The 26,552-nt window shown below is 39.7% G+C and overlaps 1 protein-coding gene across 6 annotated transcripts in view; it reads left to right on the plus strand.

Moving 5' to 3' along the window:
- Nucleotides 1-26,552, plus strand: part of ST3GAL6 (ST3 beta-galactoside alpha-2,3-sialyltransferase 6) — a 56,351-nt gene that overhangs the window by 19,874 nt on the left and 9,925 nt on the right. For 2 of the 6 annotated variants that reach the window (XM_042460300.1, XM_042460299.1), the window contains exons 2-9: nt 10,616-10,715; nt 12,373-12,450; nt 14,225-14,389; nt 15,769-15,872; nt 17,754-17,817; nt 20,490-20,588; nt 22,532-22,721; nt 26,060-26,197. In XM_042460300.1, the coding sequence (XP_042316234.1) occupies nt 10,627-10,715; nt 12,373-12,450; nt 14,225-14,389; nt 15,769-15,872; nt 17,754-17,817; nt 20,490-20,588; nt 22,532-22,721; nt 26,060-26,197 (927 nt within the window). In that variant the 5' untranslated portion in view covers nt 10,616-10,626. Of the gene's footprint in view, nt 1-10,615; nt 10,716-12,372; nt 12,451-14,207; nt 14,390-15,768; nt 15,873-17,753; nt 17,818-20,447; nt 20,589-22,531; nt 22,722-26,059; nt 26,198-26,552 lie in introns of those variants that run through there. The other 4 variants (XM_042460303.1, XM_042460301.1, XM_042460302.1 and 1 more) reach the window with 4 other exon arrangements.

The following is a 26,552-nucleotide window of genomic DNA, read 5'->3' on the forward strand; positions in this document are numbered from 1 at the left end:
ATTGCCAGGCACATTGGAAGCCACAGTTCCTTTGTCTTTGGTGATATGTTAGTTTTTAGTAGTTAGTGTAGCTGTTTAGTTAGGTTTGTTAACCTTGTATGTTGTTTTTATCATATTAATAGATTTTTTTCTTGTTGTTTGTTTTGTGTTAATAATATTAAAAAAAGAAATTAGATATTTCCCACTGTCAGCATAATTTGTATCCTTCCTTTATAATTAAGCAACTGACTCATGACTTCATCCTCCACCACAGTTGGAGGATGCAAGCATTGTTTGCTTCCTGGAGCCTTGACCTATCTATGAACATCAAAAACAAATAGCCCTCTCCTGATCTTTGTAATCTAGTTTCAGTGCATTATCCACTACTTTGTCCACACCTGTTCAAACAGAGTAACACTTATCCCCAGCAGGATTACTCCATGTCTTGTCAAAAGACCTGCCTTGGTTTTCTTGAATTTGTAAATGAGGCATCAGCAAGTGCTGGAGGGTTGCTTGAAAGTAGAAAAGATTTTACTATATTTAAATACTTCATAGATTATTGACATTTTGTATGGACTGCATCCCCACCACAGCTTTGAGGATGTAGGCACTTGATTGTGAACCCTTAACTGAAATATGGCATGTACTTTCTTCATGGCAGTGCTTCTTAACCTTTTTTGGATCATGAGCTCTTTTTAGAAGGTGATAAAAGCTATATAGCCCTTCTGCAGAAACAGTTGAGGTTTAAAAAATTTCCAGGGCCTTTTGTTCTGTTTAATAAAAGAAAATGGCCCATTTTCAAAAACGAAGTATACTTCTAGCTGCTTGTGATTTGTTTTTTTAAAATCCTGTTGTTGTTGCTGTTGTGTGCTTTCAAATAATTTCTGGCTTATGGCAACTCTATGGTGAACCTTATCACAGGGTTTTCATGGCAAGATGTGTTCAGAGGGGGGTTGCCTTTGTCTTCTTTTGAGACTGAGAGAGAGTGACTTGTCTAAAATGGGTTTCCACGGCCAAGCAGAGATTCAAACCCTGTTTTCCAGAATTGTAGTCCAGCGCTCAAATCACTGCACCACACTGGCACCTTTTGCCTGTCCAGGTGGCCAGTGGATGGTTCCAGGGGCAGAAAATTGCCCCTAACCCTGTTGCAGTTGCCTGCAAGACTCAAGAGTGAGAGACATGCAGAGTACTGGACAAAGGGAAAGGAACATACAGCAATAATGGAAGAAGAAAGAGAGGATGCATGCTGATCATCCCAACAATTCATTCCCTTTCAGGAGTGTGCTGGTTTCCTTTCAGTGGGTGAGAAATTACCCCCCCCCCCAAATCTTGGGTAGTGTTTCCTTCTCCCCCACTGTCAAAACAGGGGTGGTGCAAGGGAGAGGAGAGAAAGCATGTGTGGAGTTTTTCATATTTATTCTAGTAAACCTTTTTAGTGGGATGAGTAGTTTTTCCAGCAAGAACAATGTGCAGATCCACATGCCCTAGCAGTAGGCAACATATTTCCTTGTGCCTTTGTTCCTCAATGACCATAGTTAAAACTGAGCTAGTCACCTCATTACCATACCCACAAGTTTTGTATTTCTATGACTGTTCATATAGTGTGATTATAAAGGTTCTTCTTGGGCACCTGAGGATACAGACCCAGTCAACATAGAGTGTAATGTCTTTTGTTCAGTTAGCCATAAAAGTGTTACATGATTCCTTTCCACATTGATTTAAATTGTTACAGCCTTGTATTGATGAACCTGTGGCACACGTGCCCTCTATGGTACGCGAAGCTATCTTTGAGGGCACACAGCGGCCACAGGAAGTGGGGTGGGACATGTGCACGCTTGGCCTGGCTCCTTGTCACAGCTCAGTTTGATTTGGGACAACTGGGCCACGACACAGAGGGCCAGGGATACTTGTGTGGCTGGCCCAGCTCCTTGCTGTGGCCCAGTTCCTCTGTGGAAAACTGAGCCGCAACAAGGAGGGGCCATGTGCGGGCCTTCTGGGTGGAAGACCCTCCCCTTGCTATGCTATGGGATTCTGGGGACTGTAGTTTGGTCAGGTGTAATGAGGCCATCCATGTTATTGTTCTTTTTGTTGTTGTGTACCTTCAAGTCATTTCCAACTTATGACGACCTTGAGTGACTCTATCATGGGGTTTTCTTGGCCAGATTTCTTCAGAGGTGGTTTGCCATTGCCTTCCCCTGAGTCTGAGAGAGTGCAGCTTGCCCAAGGTCTCCCAGAGGGTTTCATGGCCAAGAGAGTTTTTTCAGAGGAGGTTTTCCATTTCCTTCCTCTGAAGCTAAGAGAGTGTGACTTGCCTAAGTCTCCCAGAGGGTTTCATTGCCTAGCTGGGTTTCAAGCCTTTGTCTCCAGAGTTGCACACTCAAACCGCTGGCTCTCTTCTTGGTATTGTATTGTGCAATACTGCCCCCAAGCCCACATGGGTCTCACAATCCCACTATTGCCAGATATTCTGCCACCATCATCTATTTTGCTGCAAGAACAGCCATGTCCTTGTCACAAAATATGATCTGAAGGGAATGTATGCCATGCTTAGCTGTATTGTGCTCCTGGCATTCTGCTAAAAAAATGATCATATGCAGCTTCTGCACCAGGTTTTATCCATCCTTGCACTGCTGCCTAAACAAACCTGTAATGATTTGATTACAGGCTGAGTCCAAAATGTTTATCCAAAATATTTGGGATCAGAAGGGTTTTGGATTTCAGGTATTTATTTATTTTAGGATTTTGGATTATTTGCATATATAATGAGATATCTTGGAGATTAGCCCCAAGTCTCAACATAAAATTAATTTATGTTTCATGTACACCTGGTAATAATCTGAAGAGAATTTTATACACAATACTTTAAATAATTTTGTGCATGAAACAAAATTTGTATACATTGAACAATTAGAAAGAAAAGGTGTCACTATTTTAGCTACCCATGTGGATAATTTTGGATTTTTTTAGTATTTTGGATGTTGAATTTCCAGATAAGGAATACTCAACCTGTACTATGGCATCTGAAATGAAAATCTTTCACTTCTTTCAAAAAGCCAGGATTTGTAAGTCAAAATAGACCTTAGTTGTCAATCCTGGCTTGTAGAGGGAGAAAGAAATTAGGATTCCAGATATGAATAACATGCTAAAGAAATAATTCCTGATTTGGAAAATAAGAGGGTGCCCCTCAATGTACCAGATGTGGATAAGAAGCTATCAGTTGCTCACTTCTGTTCTATTTTTATTTTATTAAAAAAAAAACCATGCAGGAGGAGTTGATAACTTCTTATGGAGTGTGATACCATGATATTAGTATGGTGGCTTGCAGAAAGTCTCCTGCTGCAGACTTTCCTACATTTTGTTATGCTCCAGCATGCAAAAATAAAATAAAATAAAAATAAAATGATGCATAAACCTTTTCCCCTGCTTGTTCATTCTCTTTCTTCCCAGGAAAATCTCAATCTGCTAAATGTCTGTCAGCCAAGCAACTGTTAAGTGCACAAGAATTTTATTCCCTCAGAGCTGATAACTGCAGAATTTCTTGTGCAATATGTAATTCTATGTTTTCCCTTTTTGATAACTGCTATTTTGGGAGTTCTTGGGAAAACAGGAGGAGACTATGCAGACCAAAGTTCTTGCAGAGTTTAAGTGAGACTGCTAGTTGCGAAATACAGCAAAGTGAGCACAATTAGACTGTTTCACTTAGTTCTGTTACTTTCAGTTCAACAAAGATCCTGTAGAATATAGATGAACGATCATCCCCAGTCTTCCCATCCATCCTACCAGCTTCTTCCTTGGCCCCTTCTCCTCTTTTTTGCCCAGTATTCTCTAGCATAGAGTCCCATGTCTTGAATGAGGGATTCTTGTTGGATTACACCAAGAGGAGAAGGTTAGTGGATTTCTAATGAGGCATAGGTTATTTTAGTTTTGTTTATATATTGTGGCTGGTAACGGATGTTGTACTGCATGATTTTGTAACTCTGATGATAGGATCAAAATAGTCTGAATTAAAAGTGTGGAGTGATGATTGAGTGAGGCAGGTGTTCACTCTCTTCTAACATAGAGCCCCTTCCCTCAAAACATGCTTACTAAAAATATAATAAAAAAGAAAACTTGTGTACATGCTCAGAATTGCACTGGACCAACACCATATTTGCTGTGTTCCAAAATCTTTTAAACTTTGACAAGACATTGGAAAAGAAACCAACAGTTTATATTGAAGCTGCTTTCCTTTTATATCTCATTTCCATAAAATAAACATTTTTGCCATCATTCTTAATTTTTTCTTTTGCTAGCAAATTCTCCTCTATGTTTTATGTTAATTCCATTTAAAAAAACACACAGAAGGAATATTCACTCCACAAGAGTAGATGCCTTGGATCCCATCCTGGGAAAAAAATATGGGCTATACTTTAAATAAATAAATAATACATCCACACAAGTTCTGTAAAGAAAGCTGATACAAGACCTGTGTTCATTTAACCTATTTTCTCCTTTCCCTTCCCAGTGGCTCAGTTTGTGGCAGCATCCAGAGAATTAACTACTTCATCAGTACAAGAGTTTGTTTTTGCTTAGAGCCTCTTGAGTTCGCCAGTGCACATAGTCTTCTACAACATCTTTTGTCAGTATGCAAAGGGATTTTGAAGCAGCTTTGAAACTAACTGTGCAAAAGAAGTTGTACCATAAGCTTTCATAGACTTGATATACTTCCGTAGACTCAGATGATGAAGTAGACGAAGTTTATGAAAGCTTACGTTACAATTTCTTTTGCACAGTTAGTCTCAAACATGCTACTAGAATCCTTTGCATATTATATTCCATACTAACACACCTATGTCTCTGAATTCTGTCTCTTGTCAGTTATTTGTGGCTTCATGGTTGTGCTTAGTGCAGAAAGATTTGTTCCCTGCTGCCTAATAATACACTAGCGCAGTACCACAGTTACTTTGAAACTTCTCAAGCAGGCATTCCCATCCTTAATTTCTTGATTTATAAATGTTGTTTATGAATGAAATAAATTTCTTTCTCCCCGAGTTTGGATAGGACAGTGTGAAGTGTGAAAGAATTAGTGCCCAGGATCATAGGATCAGCTCCCCAGGTGCAAGTGGATTTGTAATTCTCTGAGGAAGATACTAATCACAGTCATGTTCAAAACTGCATACTCTCCTCCCCCACAATTATGAGCATCTGCCTTTTCTGATTTGCTATCAGGATTAGGGATCTGGTGGCTACAGCCTACTCTTGCAGTTATAGGATTGTCCTCTGGGGACTGCTTCCTCATTTGCTGTGTGTGGGAATGGTTGTGTGAGAGAAGGAGACAGAGGCAGAGGGGGTGGGTACAGAAAGAACCATGCAATACTGTTAGATGTGCCCACAATTCTGTCTGGCTTCATTCTCTATCAGCTGTAGACCCCCAGTTGTCTTTCTGGCAGCCTTTTGTAAGGAAAAGGTTCCTAGAGCTTATTCCCAGTCCATCCAATCCAGTTCCTCCACTTTACCATCTTCAAGCTAAAATAGAGGTAGCATACAGTTTTTACTCCTGTTTTTCTTTAGGTAATTGCAGGCAAGGGAGGAATATTATGAGGAATGCAAGTGTGTGGGGAGGACAGATTTATGTCTTCTTTCCCCAGCATGATTCTAGAGCAAACTCCTCCCCAGTATGGCGAGAACACATAGATAAAATGTCCCTGCTGGTGTCAGTAGGGGCTTTTTTTTACCTGAACATCTAGTTATCTGATCCTTGTACCTAGTGGAGATGCCAAGGATTGAACCTGAAACCTCCTGAATGCACCACTCAGCTAATGTTAGAACTGTTTTTATCTCAGATATATTCTGTTTTAAATTCTAAACAATTAAAATACTAGTGGATCAAACAAGACCACTGTTCTTGTAAAACAATTTGATGGATGCTTGTTTACATGGCTTATGGCTATCAAGTGTTTTAAGCCACAAAGAAAACAAAAACAGATTTATTAAAAGAAATAGTTAAGAGAGAGTGAAATCACTCTATGTTGGCACAAGGAAGGGGAGAAAAAGACCAAAGGAACCTTTAATGGGAACAGTGGCTGCACTATCACAATAAGAGGCAGATAATGCACTCCTTAATTGTATTCCTTCATCTTTCAACATAGAACTTCAAGGCATGCATAAAACAGGAGATTAAAATGAACCCATATGCATTTAAAGCATGTGTGGGGGAAGAGGTAGGTATGCCTGCCATCTTATATATTAATAATAATAATATAGTTTATTTATACATCCTGCCTCTCCCACGGATCGAGGCGGGATTACAACCTTAAAAGACACTTAGTATAATTTACAATCAATACAACAATAAAATACTAACACTGATTTACCAAGAATTCCTATTAGTTCTCTAAAAATTACAATTCGTTCATTAGCCAACAATCAGAGTCAAGGAAGAGCAGTCGTCGTAACCTTTTTATATGGAATTCAGTGGATAAGCCTGCCGGAAGAGATCCGTTTTGAGTGCCTTCTTAAAGGCCTCTAAGGTAGTAATGAGATCTCTTCTGGTAGGTCATTCTATAATCTTGGGGCCGCGGCAGTGAATGCCTTATGTGAAGTTGTCATTAACCTGGTATTATAATATTCTAGTAAGAACTTCCCAGATGTTCTGAGAGTGCGGGGCGGATTATGTAGGGAGAAGCGCTCCCGCAAGTAACTTGGGCCCGAGCCATGTAGGGCTTTAAAGGTAATAACCAACACCTTGTATTGCACCCAGAAGCTAATTGGCAGCCAGTGAAGAGATTTCAGTATTGGTGTTATACGGTCAAACCTAGATGTTCCGGTAACCAATCTGGCTGCTGCATTTTGAACCAATTGAAGCTTCCGAATTTGGTACAAGGGTAGCCCCAAGTAGAGCGCATTGCAGAAATCTAACTGAGAGATTACCAGTGCAAGTACTACTGCTTCAAGGTCCTTTTGGTCCAGGTAGGGATGCAGTTGGCGTATCAACCAAAGTTGATACCAAGCACTCTTGGCTGTCGCATCTATTTGGGATGTCAATTGTAAGGATGGATCTAGGAGTACTCCCAAACTGCGAACCTCGTCCTTTAGGGGAAGTGTGACCCCATTCAGGACTGGGTGACAAAACTCCATCCCTGGACTTGGGGTACCTATCGCAAGTACCTCTGTTTTCTCTGGATTCAGTCTGAGTTTGTTTCCCCTCATCCAGCCCATTACCGATCCAAGACAGGCATCCAGAGGAGAGATGCCATCCCTAGTCACTGCAATAGTCGGGGACATAGAGAAATAAATTTGGGTGTCATCAGCATACTGATGACACCGTGCCCCATGTCTCCGGATGTTCTCTCCCAGCGGCTTCATGTAAATGTTGAAAAGCATGGGGGACAGAATGGCGCCCTGAGGGATGCCAGATGTCAGCTCTCTCTTGGAAGAGCAGTTGTCCCCCAGCATCACCATTTGGAATCTGCCTGAGAGGTAGGAATGGAATCACTGGAGCACAGTGCCCCCAATACCTAACTCCAGAAGGATACCATGGTCTATGGTATCAAATGCCACTGAGATGTCCAAGAGCACCAGCAGGGTCACATTTCCTCTGTCGATGCCCAGACGGAGATCATCGACTAAGGTGACCATGGCGGTCTCAACTCCATATCCCGCCCTGAAACCAGTTTGAAATGGGTCTAGATAATTGGCTTCATCCAAGACAGCTTGGAGCTGGAAGGCGACTGCCCTCTCGATCACCTTGCCCAAAAATGGTAAAAGAGAGATCCGTCTATAATTGTTTCTCACCCGGGGATCCAGGGAGGGTTTTTTCAAAAGTGGTCTAATGACTGCTTGCTTTAATTGTGATGGAAGTCTTCCCTCCCTGAGGGATGCTTTGATTATAGATTGTAGTAATGTTTTTGTTGCATCCCCTCCCTGGGCGGTCAACCATGATGGGCAAGGATAGAGAGGGCATGTCGTCCTCCTGACACATCCAAGAATCTTCTCCACTTCATCAGTATTTACAAACTCAAAATGATCCAGTCTAACAAGGTCCACAGAGTCACTGGATATCTCTCTTCCCATCTCTGTTATAATGCTGGCGTCCAGATCAGCCCTTATCCAAGAGATTTTATCCTCGAAAAAGTTATTAAAAGCATCACAGCAGGCTTTAGTTGGTTCAAATCATACATTTAGGGTGGGAGATGGTTGAGTTAGCTCTTTGACCACCCTAAACAGCTCTGCTGGACGAGACTCAGCGGATGCAATACGTGCAACATATTCAGTGACTATTCAAGAATATACCCATATCCTTGCATGCATGTAAAGTTCCTTAATGGGGTGGTGGCGGGGGAGGGTCCCCCCCCCTTTGCATGGCTCCTCTTTGCATGGAAGGGTCTGCATGTCACAGATTTGTTCTCCTGCAGTTTATATCAGGAGTGGGCAGCACAGGGTCTGTGGGCTTCATGCAGGTGCTCAGGGCAATGTTAAAGACACCACTCTTGTTGCTCTGCCACTCTTGCTGCCACCAAAACCATACCACAAACTACAAAAACAAAAACACACCAACCCACAACCTACCACTGTTTCTCCCTCCATTCTAAATACACATGCCCATGCTCGTGTCATTGCCCATTTCTCATCTCAGACAGGAAAGTGTGCAGTATTCTCTGTTATTATCTCACAGGGTTCTTTGTAATAGAAGGATACACCATGGTAGTGAAAGAACAACTGCTACAGTGTGTCATTTCCTTTTCCTTTCTTTTCCCCTCCTCCCTCCTTTTCCCTTTTATATCATGTCTATTAGATTGTGTGTCTGAAGGCAAGGATTGCCTTGTCGCTCTGAACAGCACATAGAAAAAATATGTGTTTCAAACCTGACGAGGATACATTACTGCAGAATAGTAATAATATAGCAGAGCCAAAACCAGTTAAATCCAATCCTCCTTTGAGATTCCATTCCAAACATAGTTACCAATTGAGGATATCATTTGATGCACCAGATGAAGTGGCTTCTAGCCCATGCTTGCAGACACACTTGCAAACTTGCAGAGTTTATGCCATAATACATCTGGTAATCTTTAAGACACCAGTGGACTGCAATATTTTTGAAAATCATTTTTCTTTGTCTTGTGTATTAGGAATAGTGCAGCATCCACACCCTGTTTGGTAAAAAGGGACCAGAGCTGGGGAGGCATGAGAGAGATCAGTTTGTTCTAGTATCATTGCAGATAAGAATCTAATTAGTATAAGTCTACGTATTTGCTAAGCGTGGTTAGTTCTGTCCAACAAGAACACTGACAACTGTGCCCAGATTAATGACTCATTAAATTCTGAGTCTTTCTTTTATGTATTTTTGCAGGCTGTAATACCTGGCAAGAGATACCTGATTCCAAAAGGTTCTGGTTTATTTGATTGTTAGGGAGATTTATTAGATGACTAAGTATTGCATGAAAAATACTTTGAACAGTTAACAGCTTTGTAAAAATGGTGAGGGTTATTAGTAGTCGAAATAATAGTATCTGAACACTTTTTAAAGATTTTAATTATTAAAAATGAGTTTAAAAGACCCCACCAGTCTAAATATGAGATCGACAGAATGTGCAGAAGGGATTTCAGTTAAAATAGAAGAAAGCAGCATTCAGTCAGATCTAAAACATAAATCGGTTTAAGGTGTAAAACTCTGTGACTTGTGAAAGAGAAGTGGATGGAGAGGCAGGCAGATAATATTAGAGGAAGGATGGACCCTGGAGAAATGTTCAACCTCTTTACTAGTTTGAACCCACTGGCATATGGAAATAATACAGTTTGTAACCCCATTTTTAAAGCATAGTGAGGTTAACCATTTGTGCTCATTTAATGCATGCTTTATGGAATAGCTGGGGGAAAACCCCTCTTACGCTTTTTACAACTCATCTGTAGACCTAAGATAAGTTATTACAGACCCATAGAGGAAAATATTGCTCTTCTTTTCCTGATCTCTACGGTCTGTTTGGTATTTGATTTTTCCTTAGCTCCCAATGTAATACACTCCCCCTTCCAAATGTAGAGCCCATGCTTGTTTTGGTTCTCTCCTCCCACCATTTATAAGAAATAGTTTGATGTGAAACATAATGCACAACCAGTCTGCATTGTAGAGACAAGGTTGAGGGAATGGTATACAGTACAACACCCTAAGAAAAGAATGTGCTGAGCTATATAATGGTTTATGTGTGTTAGAGAAGAAAACAACCAGGATGGTGGGGGAGGATTTAGCTGAAAGCAGAGCAAGATAGCAAAACTAGAAAGATATTACCAAAATAGGTGTCCAAGAGAAGGAGGACCATAGTTTATGGATTATTGTTTGAAAGCAAGTCCAGTTATAAAAGATGATCAGTTTAACCCAGCAAAGAAGGTTAGATAAGACTTGCATAGCATCTAAAGCCAATTTATAGAGGCACTTAAAGATAGCTACTTTTAATAGCTATTAATGTCAACGAACATTTTTTTTTGTATAAACAAGCCAAATGGAACTGAAAATCCTCAAAGTCAAGGAAACTGTTTAAGTCTAGAAAATGTTTTGTTAGACAGATGAGTGGTCTGGATAAACAGTTTGTCTTTTCATGTGTATTTGTCCAAATGTAAAATTTGCAAGTAGTGGTAACACAGCCTTTCTGAACTTGTATTTCAGGCAGGTCAGTCATGAGACGGATCATACTTGGGATTCTTCTGGCTGCTGGAGTGATGTATGTAATACTACACTGCAACGTGTGGAGAACAAACAGCTATTGGTAATTTCATTTTTTTCCTAGAAAAATTGCCTATTAATTGCAGAGTGCTGCATGAGTTTTTCAGCTATATGAAAAACCAGTGCAATTTTGTTATATGTAGGAGCTGGAAAGCATGTTGTTATATTTAATTAGTAAAGAAGTTTGCCATAGCAAAGCAAAAACAAAATACAACTTTGGTTGTAGAATCACAGTGGTAACCTAGCACTGTAAGCATGACATTTACGCTATAGGCAGGTGTTTGTTTTTCCCAGACAGATGGCAGGTCTTAATTAGCAAATATATGCTTGTCTCATTTTGACAGAAACCTGGCCTGCATTTTATGTACTTGTTCCTTTATTACTTTGAAATACTTAATTGGTTGTGTGCTGTACAGTGCAATCCTATGCATGTGCACTTTGAGTTAAGACACACTGTGTTCATGATGGTTTTGATAGTGTCTATTTTCAGTAGATGATTTGATGTAGATGATTTTATTTAAAAAGAAGAAAATTTTAAATGAGTAGGGTCAAAAGGCAGTTTTTCAAAGCCGTCTTACTTTGCTCTGTATTTGAGTGCTATTTGCTAGTCGTTGATCTGGTATAGTGAACACCACACAGAGACCAGAAACTGGCTCTTGTGTATATACATTTCTCAAATATTTCTACCCTCCTTGATGTATATAAGGGTTTGATCTGATAAGCCTTGCATCAGAACTTGAAGGTAACATGTTACTAGTAGTGACCTTATTTGTAACACTTACTCTTGGGCATAATTAGGGGGCACAGATGTTACTATGGAAAATAATGCCCTGAATTTTATTGCTAGTTTCAAGTAGAGTAAACTCATTGACTTAGTGTGACTTACCATGTGTTGATTCACCATTCAGCAAATGATTCAGTGGACCTACTCTGTTTGGAGTTAAGCAACAGGATTCAAGCCAAAGAATTAGTCCTAACTCTTACTAAACTGTTTGTAGACTGTTACTCCGAAAAACATTATGAGTGCTATAACAAGTAACATTTACTCAATTCATACTTGTCAAGTATTTAAGGAAAATTTTTGGCATTTGCTGGGACTTTTAATCTTTGTCAAAGAAGTACTTTGACAGTAATGCATTACTAATGAGTAATGTTATCAATTACTAATAAGAAAGGAATAACTTTTTTAAAAAAATGATATTGTTGCAGTAAGAAAATTACCAGGGGAAAAAAGAGAACCCCATGGCTCCTTAAAAACTGACAATTTTAAGTTTGCTTGGATTTCATGGATTTCATGCTGCCCCCTGTTGCCAGATGCATGCTATGTACATTTTCAAATATCAAAATGATTTATTTTATATTGCTTGGCAAAAATTAAAGGAAAGAAAAATGATTATTTTATATGTGGAGTGTAATATGTTATATAACATAGTCTTCTTTTGTAGGAATAATAGGTTTAACACGAGTAAACAAATTCAGCCACTCTTTGGGTAACATGACAGAACAAATAATGTCTACCTAATTTGACTAGTGAAACTGTCCATAATGCATACAGTTATTAGAAATGAATATACTAGCAGCTTTACTAACAGATAGTGCATGAATAAAACTGACCCCCCTCAATTTTTGGTACTCTTCTGTTAGAAACATGCTCCTATCAGTCTAGCTATAGTAATACACCCTTTGTTCTTTTGTTGTAGGATGCCCTCTACAGATGTAGAAAGAAAAGCACAACTAATGCCTTGCACTTTCAAACCCAGCACCTCAACTTTCACAAAGTAAGTAGGAAAGGGGTGATGGTTGTGGCGATATAGAAACTTGTTTATAGTTTAGGACTGATCCTATGTATAGTTTGGGCATTGGAGTTTCAGGTGGTCTCCATGACATGGATCACTTTTACCTTTTCCTAGTTTAGGGTGGTATGTTAGCTGTGATATTATTGGTGGAGTAACCTGGACAGAAGAAGCATGGGCTCAGTTAGCCGTATCCAAAGTATAAAGCTTTAAGCAAACAATAAAGGAAATTAATGAAGAATGCTGAATATAATTCACATTAAAAGGTATCTTTTTAGAATGCTAAATCTGATGCCTGTCACTGAAGAACTGTAAAATCCTGAAGCCCGAAACACATGGGCCAAAAGGAGTGGCTTCCGGCAACTTCGTGGGTATGGTGTGCAGATGACACATGCCCTAGGCACAGCTGGAAGTCACTCTGAGGCCATCTAAGGCAATCTGAAGCCACTGGCAAAAGGAGCGGCAAAAATCCACTCCTTGCCAGCAGCTTCTTTGGGACCATGGTGACCGCCATTAGGGCCAACAGAACTTCAATAGTGACTTGTGTACATGGTCACGCCACCATTAAGGACAGCTCCTTTTGTTCCCAGTGGTGGCACGTGCACACGACTGTGCCACCATTAGAGACAATGGGATTCATTGTGCCTAATGTTGGTGTGACCGCATGCATGCACCACCACTGGGGACAACGGGGCTGTCCCTAATGCTGGTATGGCCACGTGCACACTCCTCCATTAGGGACAGTCAGGCTTGCCTTCTGTAAATGGTTGAATCTGACAAGTCTTCAGATACTGAGGGCCAACTGTATTTCAGTATCAAGTCTACCTGAAAGTTGAAACAGATTTGAACTAATGCAAATGTGTTTGCACTGACAAACCTTTGGAATTGGCTGTAACAAATAGAAAGTAAGGCAGTTTTTACCTAGAAGCAACTCAATTTTTACATTTCCAGTGCTTCTTATTAAATTACAGAGTATATTTGTTAGAATGAACATCTTTAAAAGATCCACCTCTCCTTTCTCTTTTTCTCTAATAACCTCACAAATACATGCTCAAGTCCAAAGGACTTTTTTTAGCTTCAGTTTTAAAAGCTAAATTCTACCAAAAATGTAAAACATATAAAATATAGAATCTGAGGAGATTATTGCAAATCTCCAAATCTGCGCTGGGATAGACATGGGTTGTAACTGTCACTGACTGATTTTATGACACTGCCCCATGCCCAGACAGTAGGCAACCCGTATCCAACCTGGGCTTCTCCAGCAGGAAAATCCCATTCTTGAAAAGCTGCAGGAGAATCTCGGATTGGAAATGGGCTGCTTACTGAACAGGCATGGGGCAGTGTGATAAGATCTGTTGATGATGGTTACAACCCATGTCCATCCCGGTGCTGATTTGGCATGCAATAATCTCTAAGGAGATTAGAAGAGCTCACAAGGGCCATTTAATACTAGAATCATGACTTTGAGTTCTTTGAATTTAGTGTAATTGATTTCTGTAACAGAGAAAAACTGTTTTATACAGAGTCAGACCAATTTTGATCAGTTACATCTAGATGGGGAGGGTGGACTTCCCAGAGTCCAGGGACCACACACTGAATGCCAGATCTGGGAAGACTGCTGTAAAATTAATCCTTGATAGTTAACTGATGTAAGTATGCAGCGCCATTACATCCAAAGTGGCTATAGTTAAATATAGAGGCATTGTAAGGTATATATTTTTAGGAAACTTTATATTTCAAAGCACTTTCCATTGAGCAGGCAAGAAAACCCTTGCTTGCAGGCATCTGCTGTCACAACCACCTGGAAGATGAAAGAATCAGAAAAGACTTCACTTTGGTACACAGCGGTTCCTCTTTGTTCTAAGTCTCAGTTGCGACAAGACTCAAAAAAGCAGCCTCAAAGAGTGTTCTTGCAGACAGGCAGGTAGGTAGGTAGATAGGAACAACATCCAGAAAAATGAGGATGCACTAATGCTAAAGTTATTTGATTTTATTGGAATGTAATTTAATCCAAGACGATACACATATATAGATGACATAACACAACAACCTTCTCTCACCATTAAATGACTTGCTTACCTATTTTTTCACCGTATTAAAAAGAACTATAAATTCAGGAATTTAACACAGTATATTAAACTGTGACTCCCCACAGGCCAACTAAACATTAAGCACAAAGGCCAAAAGATGAATGAATGAATGAAATATTTATTTATATTCTGCCTCTTCCATTTTGGGAATCGAGGCGGGTAACAACATGATTATACAATACACAATGATAAAACAATAAACCCACAAGTCCCTAACCTAACCTAAAAGATGAGTCAAACAAAGATGACCCTGTACAAAATCTCATGTTTTTGAAACTGTTGTTGTCTATTTGTTGTCTATATGTGTGAGTGTATATGGAGATTAAAATAAATTTAAAAATAAATTGAAATTTAATTTTCTACATATTTGTAACTTCAAGGTGATGAACTAGTCAAACACATGTTGGGGAAAGTAACAGGCTGGAGTTTCTACATCTTGACTTTATAGTCTTGCTCTTAATCTTGTAACAGTTGGAAATTCCTTAGTGTTGTTAATAACAACTTCGATCTGTTTGAGGAGTATATGCTTCTCAGTAGATTGGATATTTTCTAGCCCATAAACATTTTTGTCATCTTACTAAGCATTCACCACTTTCCCAAACATTGCAGCATGAATGGTTTATGCCAAATATTGGAAGTCTAAAACAATACCTAGTATAGCAGAATGGAAATTAAAACTATGCGAGTTATTAATAATGGACAAATTGTCGATGTACAATACAGGTAAAACAAACTAAGAATATGAAAAGAAATGGGGAAAGACAGAGAAAATTTGGTACTAGTAGAGTAACAAGCACGTAAATGGAAAAAAGGGGAAAAAACCAATGAGACAGCTGATAATAATGACACTCATGGTCAAAGAGGAATAATGACAAGTGACAAGTTCGAGATGAGAGAAGATTTACATATATGGGAACTCAATGTATAAATAGAAATCTGATTTTCCTTTTTTTTCTTTCTTCTTTTCTCTTTTATTCCATTCTGTTAATTTTACATAAGTGTAAATGTACATTTAACTATTTTATGTATTCTAAGAAAATCCAATAAACATAATTAAAAAAATTAGTTAAATAAATAAATGTATTTAAATTTTATTTAATTTCCTGTTTTTTATTTTATCCCGAAAACTTGTATACCCCTGAGGATGAGATATAAATTTTTAAATAAATGGAAATTAAAATAACATTTTCACCCCTTTTTCTTCTCCTGCAAGTCTGGATATAGTCTACCCCTTTCTGTGCTCCCATAATTTTTTGGATATGTCTGAGCTGCATGAAAGCTTCAACTTTGAACTACCTTATGGAATAAGGGGAGCAGGTAAGCACTGTTGACATATGCAATATTAAATATTACATTTTGAAAGCTTAAATTATGAAAGGAATCCCTTCATTTTTATTGCCATGTTATTAAAGTTTCCTTATTTATAAGACAGTATGGTACAAACAAAGGTAGGGGCTTTGGGGACGAATTCAGAAGATACAGATTTCCCTCTCGGTATCTGTATTTTGTTTCCATATAACTGGACAGATGTGAAAAGTTCATTGTTTAACAGTTGGATCTAAATAGGCATTCACCTAAATAGATCAACCCCACATTCTAAAAAGTGAGGTGGAAACTGCAACAAGAGAATTAGTGAAAAACAAATCAACAGGAACAGATGATATTCCAATTCAACTGCTAGAATGCACATTGTTAGAGTCAACTGTAGTGCTAACCAACATATGTCAACAGGTATGGAAAACAAAACGATGGCCAACAGATTGGAAGCAACCAGTATACATCCCCATCCACAAAAATGGAGACACAAAAGACTGCAGCAACTTTAAGACCATAGCACTGTTCTCCCATGCAAGCAAAATCATGTTCAAAATTCTGCAACATAGACTCCAACCATACATGGAGAGAGAAATCCCAGAGGTCCAAGTGGGGTACAGGAAAGGGAGAAGCACTAAGGACGACATTGCAAACATACGATGGCTAATTGAATGCACCAGGGAATTCCAAAAGAAAATCAGTATGTGCTTTATAGACTATACCAAAGCTGCATAGATCATGAAAGGCTATGGAATGCCCTTAAAGACATAGGAGTGCCAACACATCTGATAGAAGATATACAGATGACACCATAGTACTAGCAGAAAACCTCACAGACCTGGAACACTTACTAAGGAATATCAAAGAAGAAAGTGAAAGGGCAGGCTTAATGTTGAGCATGAAGAAAATCAAAATAATGACCACTGAGGAACTTCACAGGTTCAACCTAGACAATGAAGTAATAGAAATAGTAAAGGAATTCCCATACCTGGGATCAAACATTGATAGAAATGGGGACTGCAGTCAGGAAATCAGAAGATGATTAAGAATGGGGTGGGTAGCTATGAAAGAACTAGAAAAGATTCTAAAATGGAAAGATATACAACTGAGCACAAAAGTTAAAATCCTACAAGCCATCATATGTGCAAACTTTGGTGCTCCTGAAGTTTCTGCCAACATTGACTCCTTTTTTCTTTAACCTGAAGAATAATCTTTCTACTCATAGTGTGCCAGTGGCAATCTCCTACAAGTTGCAAGCTCCACAGTGTTCTTTGCCTGATGTGTCTTGTGGTGGATCACTGGGACTGAATATTAGCTCTTGGTCCATGAATAGTTGCCCTCTCTTTATATAAACATTTGAGTTTCAAAAGGAGATTGTGGAGAGCTGGAAAATGAAGACACAGCTTTTTTGCAATTTATTTCTGGGGATATCCATCAGATGTTCTTCCCAGCATCGGGGGGGGGGGCAGGGGGGCAGAGGGGGAATGCAGACCCCAGTTCCAGACCTTTTCACCAATTAATTTAGAATGAGGAGATGAATGTTGCCTTTTATTCATTCCGATACTGGAGCAATTATTGTCACTGGGGTGCTACAGCCCTCACACAATATTTGTTCAGATTGTGTGCTTGAGTGAGCTTTCCAGCTATTAACTCAAAAGGAAGCAGGGAGGGGGGGAAATCCTAAACAGAACTCTAGAGGGCTGGCATGATTCTCTCTCTCTCTCTCTCTCTCTCTCTCTCTCTCTCTCATCTATATATATATATATATACACACACACACACACACATATATCCAATGTGATTATGTTGTATTTTATTGTTATGACAATGGGCCAATTTGTTTATCAAGGATTATTTTTTAAAAAATATTAATTTGTGTTTTAGAAAAATTCTTTCAGATGGCACTTTCAAGATTGAATAAATGTGGTTTGTTTCCTGAAGATGAAAGGTGAGTTCATGCAGCTACCATACTTTACTTTAATATATATATATATATATATATATATATATATATATATATATTTCCATTAAGTTAGGATGCTTGTAAAAACAATACAGGTCATGTGATACAGAATTTCACTGAGTATAGCTTAAATCATGGGGAGAATCATGTGGCCATTCAGATAGTGTTGGGCTGCAACTCCTAGCATCCCTCATCCAGGGATGTAGCCAGAATTTTGGGAAGGGGGGGGGGGGTCCAGACTAAGTGCCACCATTATAATGGGGCTTGGGTGCAGTGGCGCAGCAGCACGCACCATTTATTGTATTTAATGGAGGGGGGTGTCCGAACCCCACGGACCCCTCCCTTGGCTACGTCCCTGCCTCATCATTGGCTAGGCTGGTTGGGGCTGATGGGAGCTATAGTCTAACAACATCTGGACAGTTGTTTAATCTTTGATTAGCTGAATTCTGAATGCCAGTTAGTACTGTTTTGGGAGGTGTGAGTGTGTATATCAGTTTTTAACAGAAGAACAGGCTCTCTTGATCCTTTTCATAAAAAGGAAGGGTAGTTCTTGAGTTGTTGGCTTGAACATGGGAGCTTTTTTTTAAAATCCAACTTTGGAAATGCTACTTTGTTAAGACTACAGCTCCAAGAATCTTAAACATCCCAGTATTCCATAAGGTCCCTCAGAAAATCCAGAAACTACATCTATCCTTAGATTGATTCTGTCTCATAGATGTGGGGGGGGGGGGGGAGAAATGGGCATTGTTTGCCCTGACTAGCAGGATTGAGAACATGGCAGTATGTCTGCTGTGTTTTCCTCCATCTTCCCTGATAGGGTTGCTCACTCATTTATAATATAAACAATGCAGCATTGTGTTAAATAGGAGTTTCCAATGCTATTGCAATTTATATAATTTTTTAAAATAGAGAATGCAGGAGGAGACTGTTTTCTTGAATTTGGAGTTGATTTCTTCATGTACTATTACCAGTGTAGGCCTCCTGCAGGGTATCATGAACTCTCCTTTCCTCTCTCATACACCAGCATTACCATGTCCATGGAGTTTCACTTTTATGCAGTGTATTTTGATGCTTTTGGAATAAAATCAAGTGGGAAAGACCTATGCAACTGGCCCTACTTGTATGCTTTTCACACCCTAGTAATGTGGGTTGCACCATATGGAATAGCCTGTGCCTCTGTGTGTGAGAGTATATGTGAGAGAGACAGCAAGAGAGCAGAGGTGTTGGCAAGGAGACTGAAATAGCTACTACCTTGCTGCCAACAAAACTGAAAGTGTGTTTTTTTAAAACAACATCTACTTCCCACAGCTGGGAAGCAATTAATTCATTGTATTTTAATAGAAGCATTTATATACCAACCTTTCTCTGATTCAGATGGGAAGATTGGTGATGTATGGGGCAGGGAGAAGGTTTGTTTTGGGATAGCTAAACTAAGTCCCCATACAAACAGGCCAAAATAAAACTGCTTCAGGTCACTTTGAGGTATGCTGTTTAAATGAGGCATGCATCCTAAGAGCCCGGAAGCCATGCCAGAGCCATGCTCTAGTCCTTAGGCATGGCTTTGGTACTCATAGGATGCATGCATAATTTAAACAGCATACTTTAAAGTGACCCAAAGCAGCTTTATTTTGTCCTGTCTGTATGGGGCCTAAGACTTAACCTGGTGGCGCAGTAGTTAAATGCCTGTAGTTCAGCCACTCACTCGCAAAAAATCACAATTGTGAATTCAATACCAGCCAGGGTTCAGGATCAACTCAGCCTTGCATTCTTCCAAGATTGCTAAAACGAATACCCAGCTTGTTGGGGGCAATTCGCTTACACTTAAGGAGTGCTTAATTGCACTGATAAGCAGTGTAGAAATATATTTGCTTATTGCTATTGCTGTTGTCCATACTGGGCACTGTATATTTACATATGTATATTAATGAGTGCACTTAAGAAGAGGATAACAGGAGAGGGTCATAGTTTTGTTCTTAACTCTGTGACATATCCATAGCTCTGTTCTCATTCACATTACAGAATTATAGCACTATTATTTCACTTTAGTTTCCATGGTTCCATCCTATGGAATCCTGGGATTGTCAGCTTTGGGAGGGATATTTAGAATCCTTAGCCAGAGAGTTGTAGTGTTTCACCAGACTGCAACTCCCAAGATTCTATAATATGGACCCATGACAGTTAAACTGGAATAACAGCGCTATAATTCTGTAGCATGAATGGGTGTTGGTTCTTCCAGTCCTTAGAATATCATTGAAAGCACCTGACTTTGCCAGATTAGTCCATCATCTTATGACTATACTCATACTAAAGCTCAGTTACTGTGACATGGTGCTCCATGTCTTTTGTCTTATAACATTTTAAAGTATTATTATTACTATCAGGAAGATTTAAAGGCTGGCAGAAGAGTTGAAAAACATTACAACTAATTCTCCCCAATTATCTAAGGGCTTCTCATTTACATCTCATTGTCTTTTTCTTCTGCAACAGACAGTTCTTTACAGGAATTATACCATTTTTTCTTCCCTCATTGTCAATATGCATGGCTTTGTATATTTCTGCTAATAATGTTGCAAATAGTTTATGTTTAACTCCCCCCTCCAAAAATATATATACAGTTTCCTCACAAAACTTCAATGAGTCATGATGTCTTCATTCAGCAGTCCACCCTGTAAAAAATGTGTGGTTGTTGGCAACGGAGGTGTCCTTCGAAACAAGAGTCTGGGGGAGACAATTGATTCCTATGATGTCGTAATCAGGTAAATATAATTTCTCACGTTAAGCAGCGCTTATTAAATGGAATTATGGTATGATCCCTGTATCTGTGGGGAATATGTTCCTGGATTTTGTGTAGATACACGAAACCATGGATAGTAGTGAACTCTAGGTTGAGCGAGATGGAGAGGGGGCTAAGGAGTCAGTCTGGCTTTGCCTGCACCCACCTCACCCACCTTCCTTCCTTCCTTCCCTCCCTCTCTCCCTCCCAATGGGGCTTGGCAAGCTCCCTGTGCTCTTCATCCTTGCCAGTCACAAGGTAAGGAAGATGGGGGCTTCCCCCCTCACCACCACCTGCTTTGCATAACAGTCTTCAGACCAGCAGCATCTGCCTGGCTCACCACCAACTCCAGTTCATGCTTCTCAGCTGAGAGAGGCATGGAGGCCCCCAGCTGTGTACTTCTCTTGGTGACACTACCACACACATGTGAGAACAAAAGGAAGGAAGGCTGAACAGCCAGCCACTCAGTCACTGCTCCCAAGGGTGTCTTGGCCAAGAAGTACTAACTGAAGATGGCGGTGAGCCAGATGTTGTCAAGCTAGACACTGTTGGTTAGCTAGCTGCTGCACAAAGCAGAAGGCATGGCAGTGGCCACGGAGCAGCTCCCTGTCCCCCACGTCCCACAACAGGCAAGAGGCACACAGGAATGTGCTGTTGGAGTGGTGGGACTGAGAGAGGGGCTTCCACTGAAGATTTCAAAATCAGAGCAGGTTGTTGTGGGAGAATACAGCCCTTTAGATAACTTGGCCTTTAGAAGTAATTAGCAGTAAGAACTTTAGAAGTAATTACTAGCTCTCTCACTTGTGCTCCAAAATACATTAATAGACAGTGGAGCTGTTGTAAACAGGAAGTTGTATGCTGTCTTAGACTTGCCTTGTTCAGTAGTGGAACTATAACTCTTTGGACCAGCTGAACTTCCCAAATAATTGTTCAAAGGCAGCCCCACATAGATTGTGTTACAGTAATCCAAAGAAGATCCATCTCATCCAGGAGCTGGAAAACTTTACCCAGAAATTGAATGATGGAAACTGGTCTATATAGTGACATCTGGGACGTTTCTCAACAATAGTCTTATAACCTCTAGTGTGTTGGAACTGTGCCTTGACCGTTTCCTATTCCCTCTCAGCAAGTCCCTCTCTGGCTTTTTTTGATAAGGCAGGAATGGTCAGGGTTTAACGAACATGTGGTATTTTTTTTTGCCTCCAAGAATACTGCCCACATCCTTGGGCTGTACAAATTGAAAAGTGTCCATTATCATTGAACAAGCAGGGGCTAAAGTTACATCCGCTGCATCTGTATTAACCATATCATCGCAGTCAGAGTGCATTTTATCTGCAAAGTACTGGAAAAGTTGTTCAAAGCAGGATATCACAAGATTTGGATTCTCCTCCTGTGGGCCTGTGCATAAAAGACCCCTGACCACTTGCATGGCTTATCTCAGGAGGCCCGCAAGTGGTTACAGGAAAATCAAGCAGAGAAAGAGGCCTGCTAAAGCAACTAATAATGGCCTCTGAGCAGTTTAGAATTAAATGCCCAACAACGGCACTCCTCACTCTTCAGAAAACACAACACACTACAGACAGGAAAGGTAGTCCCTTGGCAGTTCCTCCTGACTACTTTCTCTCTTGTAGGATGAAATACATGTATAGATGGGTACTGCCTGACCTTGCTAAAGGCCTTGCTGCCCTCAAGTGTAATGGGAGTTGCCTGTTCCATTTACTAACAGTCCAGTCAGCTTCTGTATGTGAAATGGAGTGGTAGTAGTGTGTTGGCATCATGTCTTTCACCTCAAACAGTGAAATATCTTAGTTTAGACCTGCTTCTAACATGCTGTAGCAGCAATGAAGTTGTATTGTATCAAATAAAAATGGTATTGATTTTTCACATAAATAGCATTTCTTTTAGAAAAATGTTTCTCCCCAATAGAATGAATAACGGACCTGTTGTAGGCTATGAACAAGATGTTGGAAGGAAGACAACATACCGGCTCTTCTATCCAGAATCTGTTTTTTCAGATCCACTTCACTATGACCCGAACACAACTGCAGTTCTTATTGTCTTCAAGCCCTATGACTTAAAATGGCTTTGGGATTTATTAAGCGGGCATCATTTAATTGTAAGTCCATTTTGTTTTTGTTTTTTGTGTTTGGTTCCTGATCTCTTCCTTGTTTACAACAATCTTATGCAGTAGTGTGCATTTAGCACTAATTAGAGGTATGGGATCTGTGCTTTAATGACTGGATTATAAATCTAAACTCTAGTGTGTACTATTAGAGACAGGGAAGACAACAGCTCAAAGAAGCTACTGAAACTAATAAAGGAATATAGTTGTCCCTCCACCTTTGCAAATTTGATTATTCATGTATTTTATTAATATATTCTCTCTAGGAATCTCTAGGTCCTCCAGTGCAACTCTGTGGTCGACTTTAATCAAAAGTCACACTGAAGGACCTAGAGATTCCTAGAGAGAACACTATTAGACATTTGTTGCTCCTCTGGCACAATTCTATGATGAATGTCTGGCAGATGTTGACCATAGAGTTGCATTAGAGGACCTAGAGATTCCTAGAGAGGTCTTCTTTTGGGTAAAAAAAGAGTGCTTTATTTGCAGTTTTTCCACTTTCACAGGGGTCCTGTGCCCTGAACCCCAGTGAATGTGGAGGGACTGTACTTTTTTGTGGGACATTTTGCTGTATACTCTGCTTTCCATTGATCCCTACCTTATTTTATAACTATCATAAACAGAATAAAAAGAGATATTACAGCACCTTTGAGACTAACTAAAAGACAGAAATTGGTAGCATCAGCTTTTGTAGATTTGAGCCTACTTCCTTAGATGTATTTGGGCCTGTTGTAGGCTATTGAGACTGTTGAGGAACTAGGATCAAGTCTATGAAAGCTCTTCTACTAACTTCTATCCTTCAGTTATTCTTAAAGGAGCTGCAAGATCCCTTTGCATACTGATTTTCCAAACTGACATGACTATGTCTTTGAATAAACAGAATATATCATGAAATAATACAATATCCATTCAGGTGTGTCTTGATTTATTTATTTTAATGACAGCCTGGGTGAAAAGTCCTGTTCCAAATATTTATAGTGCTACTTTATTAAATATATATAGTCCAATTCATTTGAACTATAATGTTCATTTATATGACAGCTTTCTGACTTTTATGCAGCAAAACTGCTGCTTATAGAGAAGTAAGTTGTGCTGATGGGGGCTGAGGAGATAGCATTCTCAACTTTTTTTTATCATCTTCTTCCACTTCATTATGCCAACATGGGAGTTGTAGGGCCAGGTTGGCTATGATGCTGCACCTATAACAGCTATGATAAATGACAGCTCCCTGAAGCCATAAGGGCCTGGAAGGTGTGAAAAGGGGATTGACGATGGGAACCTTAACCCAGTAGCAGTAATTGGGTTAGCGGGATTGAAGAATGATCTCTTGCTTCCCTTCTTCCCAGTCATAAAGATGGACAGTAGTGGGTTCCTCCTTTTTTTATTCCATAAAATTTCTGTGGAGAAAGAGTGGGGGAGAAGAGCTTGTAGGACTCTCAAGGAATGGTTGGTATAGATCTGTGAATTGCTTCAGCACCTGCATTTTACAGTTGGTTTTGCACGTTGTTGCTGTGTTACAGTTCTTGAAGCTTTACCACAATTCTTGGGGCACTTAGTAAGGGAGGGGAAAATAGTATTGGATACACCATTTTGTAACATGCGCAATATATTCATAGATCTCACAGGCACCCATATTTGTGAGAGAAGCACTTGGTGCTCCTGTTCTTTCATTCCCATTCAAAAGTGTCCATTTCCCCATGATTCTGCATCAAAGTTTAGAAGTAGCTGCTTGCAGAAATCAGAAATGAGAGGATACAACAGGTTGGGCAAAAATAGCACTGAGATTCAGTGTCAGTCCAAGTACTGGTTTAAGGTGTCTATTCCTAATATTTAAAATGTATGAAGTCTTTATAATGATAAAGACCTAAATAGACATTTTGCCTTTGAGTCTGTACATACAGTTGCACATTCATGAGATATTCTTACTGTGTCATATCCTTGTGGCAGTGTATTCTATCTCATTGAATGTTTGTGTTGAAATCTTATCTTGAATTCCTGGCATTTTTGTCCCTCGCACATTATCTTTCCCACTCAAAGATGATTAAGATCAAAATTCTGAACTCTTGATTTGCCTTGCAGATCAGAGCATGAAAACTGACTCTGAGCAGAATGGCTTGCAGCTTTGAATGGAGAAGTAATTTTTGCAGCCTTTTCAGTCTGATCAGGGAGGCAGGACAGAAATTGTAAAGCTGACCAGTAAAATGCACTCTGTCTTCATTTCAAAAGGGGAAAGAAACAATACACATTTATTTTTTCAAATCAATGTTTTAATATTAAAACTAAAAGTTAACAGCCCCCAAAGGCCCTCTAGGGGCATGGAAGGCATTTGCACTACGTTTTTGGGCCTTCCTAGGTTATTTTAAGAACAGGAGAGACCCTTTTTAACCCCATGAGCCCTGGTGGCACAGTGGTTAAATGCCTGTACTGCCGCCATTTACTCAAAACCACAAGGTTGCAAGTTCAAGACCAGCAAAAGGGCCCAAGCTCGACTCAGGCTTGCATCCTTTCGAGGTCGCTAAAATGAGTACCCAGACTGTTGGGGGCAAATTAGCTTACTTGCTAATTAGCTTACTTGCTGTTCACCACTATGATCTTTGGAATAGCGGTATATAAATAAAACAAATTATTATTATTATTAACATGAAATGAGCAGAATTCAGTGTGGTGTAGTGGTTTGAGTGTTGCACTATGAGTCTGGAGACCAGGGTTTGAATCCCACTCAGTCATAGAAACCTACTGAGAGACCTTGGGCAAGCCACATTTTCTCATCCTCAGAGGAAGGCAAAGGCACCCCCCTCCCAAACAAATCTTGCCAAGAAAACCCTGTGATAAATTTACCTTAGAGTTGCCTTAAGTTGGAAATGACTTGAAGGTACACAACAGCAACAATAATTTTCTTCACTTACTATTTGAAAAAAAAATCAGCTTCTCCAGCATCTAAAGTGGTCCAGGCCCTGCCCTCAAAGATGGTGGAAGTGCCTGCCATGTCTCTTACAGGGTATTTGGCATATTTTGCTGCAAAAAAATTCTTTTGATCCTTGTGGAGCTGTGGGGTCCACAAAAATAGCTGTGTGGGCTATTGGCATTTAGGGAAGATAGTGAAAAGCTCTCTGATTTTCTCCTATAGCTTCTTAGTACAGTGTATAATGTTTCTGGCCAGTTTTATCCTCCTACTGTTTTTTGTAAAAAAGCATTCTTCTTAAGTTGATTCTCCATTTAAGAAATGTAAATGTAAGAAATGTTCCTCCCTGAAACATGCTTTGTCATTTGGTGTTTGAGATGTTAACAAAGATCCAACTTTTGTGTTTTGATGATAAGTTTTTGTTCCACAGAAAATTTCTGCCTTTTGGAAGAAACCAGCATTACAGTTGATTTATAAACCCCACCAAATCAGAATCCTTGACCCTGCCATTACAAGAAAAACTGCACATGATTTGCTTCATTTGCCCACAAAGTTTGCCAAACACGAAGTAAGTGCTGTCTCACATTAATGGTTTTAATGGTGCAGGCTAAGGCAGTGGTACTTAAGGATTGCTCTTGACATATCGCACTAGAAAAATTCCTTAGGATTTCTCTATAGTGAAACTAGTGATGGTTCCTCCTTGTAGTGAAATGAAGATATTGAGTAGCATATTTATATATATTTTTCTTCCAAGGAGCTCTGGCTGATAGACTTGGGTCTTTCTCCACCCCAATTTTAGCTTCATAACAACAACAATGTACAGTAGGTTTAGTTGAGAGAAAATTACTGAGTAGGGATCTGAACTTGCATCTCCGCAGTCTTGATCTGACACTCTGACCACTGCATCTCATTGGCTCACACAT

Source organism: Sceloporus undulatus, chromosome 3 (assembly GCF_019175285.1).
Source record: "Sceloporus undulatus isolate JIND9_A2432 ecotype Alabama chromosome 3, SceUnd_v1.1, whole genome shotgun sequence".
Taxonomy (NCBI): Eukaryota; Metazoa; Chordata; class Lepidosauria; order Squamata; family Phrynosomatidae; genus Sceloporus; species Sceloporus undulatus.